We start from the raw sequence: 12507 nt of genomic DNA on the forward strand, positions 1-12507 counted from the left end.
AAAGTGTGATGTAAATATAGGGGAGGAGCCCCCTAAAAATTTACATACACATGAAGAGGGAACAGCCACTTCGCAGCATGACTGGTAGAATGCATTTACTCATCTTTTCTTCTCTTTCTCCATCTCACATCTCTAATGTCTTATTCTACTTGAATCTTGCTGAATCAAGGTCATGGTTTGTTTGTTTTTTTTCCTTTTGGGATTGGTTGTTCATTTGGTTGGTTTATCCTTTGCCTTCTGGTAAACCTGTATCTATCTTATTATAATGTAAGTTTAGAACTTTCAGCAATGAGTTTAAGAGAGCTGTCCATTCCTCTTCTGTGGAGAAATACTACCCAGACAAATAGTATTTTGCACTTGAGAATGCACAAATGGAGATGAATTCAAAAGTCACAGGAAGTGGCAAATGGTCTTTTTCTTACCCAGACTTAACCCTCTAGTCTCTCTCTTATTATACTGTTACTATCTCCTTATCCTGACAAAATTATTTATAGTCACTCCACTCAATAATTGCCATCATCATCATGTCATCATCATTTAGTTTTTGTGTGAACATGGGTTTTGACTCCTTTGGGCAAATACAAGGACCACAGTTACTGGCTTCTGTGGTAAGAGTATGTTTAGTTGTATGAGAAACTTTCAAACTGTCTTCCAAAATGGCTGTACCTTTTCCCATTCCCACCAGCAATAAATAAGCATTTCTATTGCTCTGAAAATCCTCACCAGCACATAGTGTTGTCAGTGTTCTTGCTTTTGGTCATTCTAATATATATGTAGTAGTATCTCATTGTTTTAATTTGCATTTCTCTAATGACAAATGGTGTGGAGTAATTTTTCATATACTTACTTGCCATCTGTATATCTTCTTTGGAAGGGTGTCTGTTAAGGTCTTAGGTCCTTTGTTTAACCAGATTGTTCCTTTCCTTTTTTTCCATATTTTTTAAATTGAAATATATCTGAGATATAAAATCTTGTAAATTAAAGGTATACACGTTAATTTGATATATTTAAACATTTTTAATATGATCACCATTGTAGCAATAATTAGCACCTCTATCATGTTATATAATTATCATGTCTTTTTAATGGTTGAAGTAATTGAGTTCTGATCTCTTAGCAAGCTTGATGGCTATAATACAACATTGTTGTCTATATTCACCATATTGTGCTTCAGGTCTCTAGGACTTATTTAATACTTATTGCTAACTTTTACCCTGAAACAACGTCTTTCCTATATCCCAACCTCCATCCCCCAATAACCATCATTTTATTCTCAGGTTTTACAAGTTTGGCTTATTTAGACTCCACCCGTAATCATATCATGTAGTATTTGTCTTTCTTTGGCTGACTTATCTTGCTTAGCGAAATATCCTTAAGGTCTATCGAGAGTTTATATGTTTTGGATAACAGTCCTTTATCAGATATGTCTTTTGCAACTCTTTCTCAAGACTGTGGCCTGTCTTTTCACTCTTCTGATAGTGTCGCTCCACGGAGTAGAATTTTGTTTTAATTTTAATGAGGTCCAGCTTATCAACTTTCTTTCATAAATTGTACTTTTGTTGTTCTGCCTAAAAAAGTCACTACCATGCCCAAGGTCACCTAGATCATGCCCAAGGTCACCTAGATTTTTTCTTGTTACCTTCTAGGGGTTTTACTGTTTGCATCTTATGTCTAAGTCTCTGATATATTTTAAGTTAATTTTTGTGAGCTGTGTAAGTTCTAGCCTAATTCACTTTTTTGCCTGTTCATATCAGCACCATTTTTTGTTAACACGATCTTTGCTCAATTGTTTTTTGCCACTTTGTCAAACATCAGTTGGCTATATACATGTGGGTCTATTTCTTGGATCTCTATTCTGTTTCTATTGATCTATTTGTCTATCCTTTCGCCATTACCATACTGTTTTAATTACTATGGCTTTTTAGTAAGTCATAGTAGTGTCAGTTCACCAACTTCCAGTTCAGTTCTACTTCTTCAACTGTTCAACCACTTCTACTATTCTGAGTCTTTTGCCTTTCCATATAAATTTTAGAACAATTTGTCAATATCCAGAAAATTTCCACTGGGATTTTGATTGAAATTATATTAAATCTATATATTAATTTCAGAAGAACTGAAATCTTGACAGTATTGAGTCTTCTAGTCCACAAACATGGAACAGCTCCATTCAGTTTTAGTTTTCCTCATATAGATCTTGTATATATTTCATTAGATTTATACATGGGTATTTCATTTTGGGGGTGCTAATATAAATGGGATTGTATTTATAATTTCAAGTTCTGCTTGGTCTTTGCTGATACAGGAAAGTGATTGACTTTTGTATATTAACCTTATATCCTTCAACCTTGCTGTAGTCACTTATTAGTCCCAGGAATTTTCTTGTTGATTCTTTCACATTTTCTGCATAGACTTATACCATCTGTTAACAAAGACAGTTTTATTTCTTCCTTCACAATCTTTATAATTTTTATTTCCTTTTATTGTCCTACTTCATTAGCTAGGACCAGTATTATATTGAAAAGTAGTCATGAAAGGGCTATCCTTGCCTTGTTCCTAATCTTGGTGGGAAAGCTTCAGGTTTCTCATCATTGAATATAATGTTAGCCTTAGGTTTTGTGTAGATGTTCTTTTTCAAATAGAGAAAGTTCCTCTCTAGATTTAGTTTACTGAGATTTTTTTAATGATTTTTATTTTTTCCATTATACTTGGTTTATAGTATTGTCAGTTTTCTACTATACAGCAAAGTGACCCAGTCACATATATGTGTGTATGTATGTATACACATATATACATTATATGAATGAATACATATGTGTATATATATGTATATACACAATATATTAATGTATATGTATGTATATTCACATACATTCTTTTTATCACATTATCCTCCATCATGCTCCATCATAAGTGGCTAGATATAGTTCCCAGAGCTATACAGCAGGATCTCATTGCTTATCCATTCCAAAGGCAACAGTTTGCATCTATTAACCCCAAAGTCCCCGTCCACCCCATTCCCTCCCCCTCCTCCTTGGCAACCACAAGTCTGCTCTCCAGACTTTCTTTTCTGTGAAAAGTTTCATTTTGCCATATATTAGATTCCAGATATAAGTGATATCATATGGTATTTGTCTTTCTCTTTCTGACTTACTTCACTTACTATGAGAGTCTCTAGTTCCATCCATGTTGCTGCAAATGGCATTATTTTGTTCTTTTTTATGGCCAAGTAGTATTCCAGCCATAAATACTATACTGTGATATATATACCACATCTTCTTAATCCAGTCATCTGTCTGTGGACATTTAGGGTGTTGCCATGTCTTGGCTATTGTGAATAGTGCTGCAATAAACATACGGGTGCATGTGTCTTTTTCAAGTAAAGTTTTGTCTGGATCTATGCCCAAGAGTGGGATTTCTGGGTCATATGGTAGTTCTCTATTTAGTTTTCTGAGGTACCTCCATACTGTTTTCCATAGTGGTTATACTAATTTACATTCCCACCAACAGTGGAGGAGTGTTCCCTTTTCTCCTCACCCTCTGTAGCATTTGTTATTTGTGGACTTATTAATGATGGCCACTCTGACCAGTGTGAGGTGGTGCCTCATAGTAGTTTTGATTTGCATTTCTCTAATAATCAGTGATATTGAGCATTTTTTCATGTACTGAGATGTTTTTATCATAAATGAGTTTTGGACTTTGTCAAATGCTTTTCCTGCATCCATTGATATGATCATATGATTTTTTCTTCTTTAGCCTTCTTATATGATGAATTACCTTACTTGACTTTTGAATGTTGAACCAGCCTTGCATAAAACTGGAAATATACCACATAGTCATGATGTATAATTCTTTTTATATATTGTGGTGCTTTGCTAATATTTTGTTGAGGATTTTTGCGTCTATGTTCATGAGAGATATTAGTCTATAGTTTTTATTTGTTTTTCATGTGCTACCTTTGTCTACTTTTAGTCTTAGAGTGATTCTGTTCTCATAGAATGTGCTAGGAGGTAATTACTCTGCCTCCATCTTTTGAGAGAAATTATAGAGAATTGGTATCATTTCTTTTTCAAATACTTAGTAGAATTCACCATTGAACCCAGATGAGCCTGGACAGGAGAACTAGGGTGTGCTGGAGTTGGGTACTTCCTTTTCTCCACATGGGAGGCTAGAGGAGCTGGAGCTCTCCCCTGTGCGACCTGCCAGGAAAAGCTTTTGTAATTGCCTGTGATCAGGCATGAAAGATCATACATATGTTTTGACCTATGCTTCCAGGGCCTATGCAAGCCACTTCTCTTGGTCCGTCCATCTAACAACCCACAACACTGTTGGTGTGTTCACTCCAGGGGGTTGTCAGGCAGAAGCAAGGGATGTAGATGGCACCTGGGGAAGTAGACTGAGGTGTTTATGCTGTGTGTGTGTTGGTTCCTCACATTGTAAGGAGAGGGAGAATGGGAGTAAGCTATGGCCGATGTGCAGGCAGAGGGAGTAAGCTGTGGCCTATGTGCAGGCAGAGGGAGTAAGCTGTGGCCTATGTGCAGGCACCTGGCTCTGCCAGGCACCGGGTGGTTCTCTCTGTGTTACTACCTTTTGGCATGAAACTTAAGCTTTTCAGGATTCTGAATCTTAATCAGGCCTCCAAGGTTACTAAAGCAATTTGTCAAAGAAAGAGGTAGGAGCATATTTTACTTAACACTGTATTAATTTTGTTTTTATGTACTTTTTATTGTGGTAAAAAAGCACATAACTAAAATTGACCATCTTAATTATTTTATATGCATAGTTCAGGAATGTTAATTATGTGTACAATGTTATAAAAAAGATCTCTGGAAATTTTTCATCTTGCAAGTCTGAAACTACTCCAATTACACACTCCCCTCTTCTTCCTCCCTGCATCCACTGATAACCATTCTACTTCTGTTCCTATAAATTTGACTATTTTGAATAGCTTATATAAGTGGAATCACGCAATATTTGCCTTTTTGTGACTGACCTATTTCTACCTTAATGTCCTCAAGTTTCATCCATGTCATAGCATGTGATTTCCTTACTTTTTAAGGATGAATGACAATTTCTTTGTATGTATATTCTGAATTTTGTTTATTCATTCATTGTCAGTGGGCTCCTCTCACCTCTTGACTATTGTAAATAGTGCTGCATGAACATGGGTATACAGCTGTATCTTTTTGATATTCTACTTTTAATTTTTTTAGATATATGGTGGAAGTAGATACTGAATCATATGGTAGTTCTATTTTCAATTTTTTAAGGAACTTCCATACTGTTTCCGTACTGTTTTACAAACCCACCAATAATGCACAAGTGTTCAAATTTTTCCATATCTTCACCAATACTTACACTTTTCTTGGATTTTTTCTAATAGTAGCCATCCTAATGAGCGTGAGATAACCACTTACTCACTATAACCTCTCATGGTGAAAGGGGCAAGGGAGCAACAAGCCCATTTGTGAGAGTTCTGCCCTCACAAAGGCCTCCACCTCCAAATACCATTACAGTGGGGATTAGATTTTAGCATGAATTTTGGAGGCATACAAACATTCAGTCTGAAGCACAGTCCTTTGCCCACTTTTAAATCAAGCTATTTGGTTTTTTGTTGTTGTATAGTAGGAGTTCTTTATATAATCTGGGTCTTAACTCCTTATCAGATGTATAACTTGCAGATATTTTCTCCCATTCTATATTTTACTTTTTCACTCTTCTGATTTTGCCCTTTGGTTCACAAAAGTTTTCGAGTTTGATGTAGCCGCATTTCTCTGTTTTTACTTTTGTTGCCTCTTTACTCCAACATCCAGTGCATCACCTAGTTGAAGTGCATAACAATGCCTGTCACATAAATACGTTCTGGATAACTGTAATTTCTATTCCCTCTCCATTTCATTTATTTCTCTCAACAAACGTAAGCCACACAAATGTAAACAAACAGAGACAGATAGATATATAGATAGGTAGATACAGACAGACAGATAGCTCTCCTACTGTAATATGTAGTGATGTCTTAATCACTTAACTCTAGTATATGTTAAAGGACAAAATTATTAAAATAACTATAGCCACAATAATTTGTTAATAGATGATATGAAAAGAAATAAGTTGTGGCATCAGAGATGTATAAAAGGGTAGGGTTTTTGTATACAATTGAACATAAGTTGCTGTCCGTTTAAAACAGCGTGTTTATCTATAAAGTATTTTATGCAGGATTCTTGGTAGCCACAAAGCAAAAATCTAAAAGATACATAAAAAATAAAGTAAAGGGAATCAAAGCATACCACTGCAGAAAATTATTCAAAAGGGAAGGTAGCAAGAGAGGAAGAAATGTACAAAAGAGCTACAAAATAACCATAAAACAATAAGATAGGATTAGTGAGTCCTTGTCTATCAATAATTACTCTTAATTTAAATGAGATAAATTCCACAATCAAAAGGCATAGAGTGGCTGGATGCATATACAAACAAAACCCTGAAGAAACTTATTTCATCTTTAAGGACACACATAGGCTCAAAGTAAAAGAATGGAAAAGGATATTTCATGCAAATGGAAATCAAAAGAGAGCAGGAGTAGCTATGGTTTTATCCAATAAAATAGACTTTAAGTTAAAAATTGTCACAATGGACAAAAAAGGGCCATTATATAATAAGAAGGGGCCAGTTCAGTTTATCAAGAGGATATAATAATCATAAAGTGTAGGCATTAAACATTGGAGCACTTGAATGTATTAATCAAATACTAACAGATCTGGAAGTAGTCATTGACAGCAACACAAAAAGAATACAGGAATATTGTAACCTACTTCCAATGATGAATAGATCATCCAGACAGAAAATCAATAAAAAATGTTAAATGATGCTTTAGACCAAATTGACCTAGCAGACATATACAGAATATACCATTCCACAGCAGCAGAATGCACAGTCTTAGGTGCACATAGAACATTTTCTAGGATATATAATATGATAAGCCATAAACAAGTATTAGGAAATTTTTAAAGACTGAAATCATATTAGGCATCTTTTCCATCTACATTGGTGTGAAACTAGAAATCGATAACAAAAGGAAAGCTGGAAAACTTACAAATACATGGAAATTAAACAACACACTCCTGAAAAACCAATGGGTCAAAGAAGATTTTTTTTAAAAATCTTGAAACAAAATGGAAACACAAAATACCAAAACTTAGGGCTAAAGCAAAAAGTCCTATGAGGGAAATTTATAGTGATAAATACTTACCTTAAGAAAAAAAAGATGTGAAATTAAACAACCTAACTTTACACCACAAGGAACTAGAAAAAGAAGAACAATCGGGTCCAGAGTTAGCAGAAGGAAAGAAGTAAAAAAGAGCAGAGCAAGATAAGTGAAATGTAAACTAAAAAATCGATAGTAAAGATCAACAAAATCAAGATCTAGTTTTTAAAAAGATAAAAAATGGAAAAGGAGACATTACAACTGATAACACATAAGTACAAAAGATTATATAGTGTAATAATAATATACCACAAATTGGATAACCCAAAAGAAATGAATAAATTCATAGAAATATGCAACTTCACAAGAATAAATCATGAAGAAATAGAAAAACTGAACAGATCAGTATGATTATGAAGAATGTATGAGTAATCAAAAATCTCCTAACAAAGCAAAGCCTAGGATCAGATGGTTTCTCTGGTGGGTTCTACTGCACATTTTTAAAAAGCTTAACTCCAAACCTCTTAAACTCTTCCAAAAACTGAAGAGGAGGGAATACTCTCAAACTCACTTTATAAGGCCATTATTATCCTGATACCAAATTCAGATAAAGACACTACCAAAAAAAAAAAAAAAAAACTACATGCCAATATCCCTCATGAATATAGATGCAGAAATTACAAACAAAATTCCAGCAAACTGAATTCAAAAGCACATTAAAAGAATTATGAATCATGATTAACCAGGTTTCATCACCTTGTATATGGTTTAACATACAGAAATTAATAAATGTAACATACCATATTAATAGAATTAAAGACAAAAAGTATATGATCATCTCAATAGGTGCAGAAAAAGCTGAAGAGTAACAAGTGTATGGAGTTGTTGAATTTAGAATTATCCAAGTTAGGATGCTCAAATAACAGAAGATAAGAGGACTAGAGCTCTGAACTGTCAGTTTACCAAAAAAAAAAAAAAAACAGAAAAGAATGATTAGACATTATATTTCTAAATAATAAATGGGTCAAGGAAGAAAATATCATGGGGAAAATTGGAAATATTTTGAATTGAGAAAATAATGAAAATAAAATATGAATCTCATCTGAGGAAATAATCAGAAATCTATACCAAAGTTTTAACAGAAAATGATAATTAGAGCATTATTTATAGTAATAAAACATTGGAAGTCGATGCAATTTTAACTTTCAACAATTTGAAAAAAACTTTTTTATATATAATGACTTTTAGTTTTTTCCATTATAGCTGGTTTACAGTGTTCTGTCAGTTTTCTACTGAACAGCATGGTGACCCAGTTACACATACATGTATAGATACTTTTTTCTCATTGTCATGCTCCATCATAAGTGACTAGACATAGTTCCCAGTGCTACGCAGCAGGATCTCATTGCTAATCCATTCTGAAAAAAAAAGCATTAAATGATATATCTATATACGAAATCCTTGAAAAAGTATAATTCAAAAAGTACTTACTTATAAGTAAGTGCTCACATTATAATGCTAAGTTAAACAACATTTTATAACATGAAATATAAAACGTGATTGCACTGAAAGAAAATGTTATATTCCAGATGAGATTCTCCTTTCCTCATTTCTTAATGATGGAGTCTGTCTGTCTGTCATATCTTGTATATAGCAGTCTCACAAAATTTCATCAGAGTACAACAATGAACATTTGCTCTTCACATGTCTGCAAGATCATTGTGATGGTGCATCTTTTCTGGTCATGGGTGGGAAGCTCTGCTTCAAGATGGTCTCCACATGTTCACTGTGAGAATCAGTTTGAAGCAGTGGCAGTTACCTAGGAGAAGCTCCTCCCAAGGCCATGGCAGAAGCAGAAGAGGGCAAGTCCCACCATGCAAACACATCCCATGCACCTGCTTACATCACATGTGCTAATATCCCATTGGCCAAAATAGGTCATATGACCTAGCTGACCATCAGTGAGGCAAGAAAATACACCGTACCTATAATTAAACCATGGCAAGGGTGTATATGCATAATACTACTAAGTGAGTAACAAATTTTGACCAATAATGCAAGCTACCACATTGAAGCATAGTCATCCCTTGGTAACCACAGGGGATTGGTCCCAGGATCCACCTGAGATACCAAAATCTGCAGGTGCTCGAGTCTCATCAGCTTTTCAACATTCTCAGTTTTATAATACCCCCTTTGATCTGTGTCATATTGAAAGGCAAAACTAGTCATTCATCCAAAGTTCCTTTTTCCCCAAAAGAAGAGAATATTCTCAAAAAAAAAAGCTTATAAGACAAAGTGTCTCCTTGGCACTTCTGGTACTTTTCTAGTTCTTTTCCAAAGAACCTTCCTTTATTGCTAATATATATATTATATTATTTTATATTATATTATATGTAAAATGTATGTATTATAATATATATTGGATGTGTATATATTTCTATACCTGGTATATAATATATTCTATATATTTGATTCTATATGTCATATTATACATAATATATGTGTGTGTATATATTCTGTACCTGATACTGATATATTCTATACCTCTTTACCCAGTATTATGGATTTATAAACCAGTTGAGGTGAACTCTCTCTTTTCCACATAGGCCTGCATGAGAAGATCAGTGCAGATTGCAGTGACTTAAAATTCTATGTAAATGGCCCCTTCTAAAAATCAGCTGCTTAGTACTACCTTGATAACTAACTAGATCCCTCAAATTATTTACTCCTCCTTTAGAACTTAGAGACCCTTAGATGATTATCCTGAGCCAGATATTCCTCTGTCATAGCTAAAACACTCAAACTAACCCTTAGGGAAAAAATTCTAAATTCTGACTCACTTTTAGTCTTCAAATAATGTATGAAACTTTCCAATTCAGCATCTTTATAGCCCTAAATCTACAGAAGTTCTAATTCACTAGGCTGGGTCCTTCAGCTAGTGAATTACCATGCTTTACCTGCTATCTGAGACCTACATACTTGCCCCCTACACCACCACAATTTTAACACAACTCTCTGGTGATTTAGCCAAGATCAAGTTCAGTAAATTTTTTGTCTCCCACCCTCTTGAAAAAAAAGTGTAATATTCAAAAATTATTGCAGAGCTCCCATCGTGGCTCAGTGGTTAACAAACCCAATTAGGATCCATGAGGATTTGGGTTCAATCCCTGGCCTTGATCAGTGGGTTAAGGATCCAGTGTTGCTGTGAGCTGTGGTGTAGTTTGCAGATGCGGCTTGGATCTGGTGTTGCTGTGGCTGTGGTGAGGACCAGGAGCTGTAGGTCTGATTGGACCCCTAATCTGGGAACTTCCATATGCTGCAGGTGTGGCCCTAAAAAGCAAAAAAAAAAAAATATATATATATATATATATATATACACACACACATATATGTGTGTGTGTGTGTGTATATATAGTGAAGTTACATTAAATTGCTATAAATAGGATCAGACTTTAATATGCTAATATATCTTAGCATCTGGAATGCAAGCAATGAAATGAAGCAAGAAAACATGACATAAAGGTAAATCAAGGAGTTCCGTTGTGGCTCAGCATATTTAGAACCCAACATAGTGTCTGAGAAGATGTAGGTTCAACCCCTGGTATCACTCAGTGGGTTAGGGATATGCATCTGTTAAGGATGGTAGATGCAGCTTAGATCTACTGTTGCTATAGCTCTGGCAGAGGCCAGCAGCTGCAGCTCCATTTCAGCCCCTAGCCTGAGAATTTCCATGCGCCATGGGTGCGACTAAATAAATAAATAAAGGTAAATCAATTAGATTGGTATTCAAGGGCCTTGATTCCATCCCCAGTTGTCAAAGCAGTTAGTTGTGTGACCCTGGAAAACATATATTTCTAAGTCTCCCTGTCTGCTAAATGAGGAGATTAGATTAAATGATTGACAATGCCCATTCAAGATTGAATTATCTATGATCGTAGAAAATTTTTCATAAAATAATCTTGGAATAGTCAAGTGGGTCAAGGGATAGGGAAAATAGGTCTGTACTAAACACTTGTTTAAACACAAAGACTTCAAATTCTCTTTCTGTACAGGAGAGCAAAAAACTAGAACTGACATCCTTCATTGAAAATACACACACTGGTAAACAAAACATTATAATTCCTTCTTCACATACTTCTCCTTTATCAAGAAAATATTTTTCTTCCCAAGGTTTTCCTCAGAGCAACTTTGACATCCTTGTTCCTCAAACTATAGATCAATGGGTTGAACATGGGCACCACAATGGTATAGAACAGGGAGGCCACTTTCCCTTGGTCAAGGGATAAAATAGAAGGTGGTTTGAGATACATAAAAGCCCCAGAACCAAAGAAAAGAGAAACCACAATCATGTGGGAGCTGCACGTACTGAAAGCTTTGGACCGGCCCTCAGTGGAGTGAATGTGGAGAATGCTGGAGAGGATTAGAGTATAAGAGATGAAGATGGTGACAATGGGCATTCCAATGTCAATGGCCACCACTATAAAGACCACCAACTCATGGTCATAAGTGCTATTGCAGGAGAGCTCAAGGAGAGGAAGAATGTCACACATGAAGTGATTGACAAGGTGGTCAGCACAGAAGGTCAGATTTGCTATGCTTCCTGTGTGGGCCATAGCCCCTAAAAACCCCATCACATAGACACCCAACAAAAGGAGTAAACAGACCTTAGGAGACATGGTGACTGCATACACCAGTGGGTTACAGATGGCAACATATCGGTCATATGCCATCGCTGACAGAATGAAGGACTCAGAGATGACAAAAAAGCAGAAGAAAAAGAGTTGAGTCAAACATCCAGCATGCAAGATGATGTTCTTCTCTGCAACAAAACTCATCAGCATTTTAGGGGTGATAGTAGTTGAGTAACAGATATCTATTAAGGAGAGGTTGAAGAGGAAAAAGTACATGGGGGTGTACAGGTGAGAGTTCAACCCAATCAACATTATCAAGCCCAGGTTACTCACTACAGTGACCATGTAGAAACCTAGAAACAGGAAGAAGAGGGGGATCTGGAGTCCTGGCTCAAATGTTAAGCCAGCAAGGATGAATTCTGTCACAGAAGAGTTCTCAGCTGCCATTCTCCTGTGGGAAAGGGCCTTCCATGGGGAAAAGAAGAGAGAACCACTTAGAAAGAAACACCATCACCACCCTCCAGGTATCCATCCACCCTGGATACTTGAGAATGGAATCCATGGAGAGATTTGAGCTTTAGTATGGAAGGAAGGTTTTTACTCTTCACTATGGATCTATCTTCACAGCCACAGTGCCCTTAACTTCTAGAGAACAAATAAGAGGCTAAAGTTTGCCTC

The 12507-nt window shown here is 35.6% G+C and overlaps 1 protein-coding gene across 1 annotated transcript; it reads right to left on the bottom strand.

The window, feature by feature from the left end:
• Positions 1-11341: 11341 nt before the first annotated feature.
• On the bottom strand, positions 11342-12285 carry LOC125111588 (olfactory receptor 8B12). The gene has a single exon (XM_047753582.1). It carries the CDS (start codon positions 12274-12276, stop codon positions 11344-11346), a length of 933 nt encoding a protein of 310 aa, XP_047609538.1. The 5' UTR covers positions 12277-12285; the 3' UTR covers positions 11342-11343.
• Between the last annotated feature and the right edge of the window lie 222 nt (positions 12286-12507).

This window comes from Phacochoerus africanus, chromosome 11 (assembly GCF_016906955.1).
Source record: "Phacochoerus africanus isolate WHEZ1 chromosome 11, ROS_Pafr_v1, whole genome shotgun sequence".
NCBI lineage: Eukaryota > Metazoa > Chordata > Mammalia > Artiodactyla > Suidae > Phacochoerus > Phacochoerus africanus.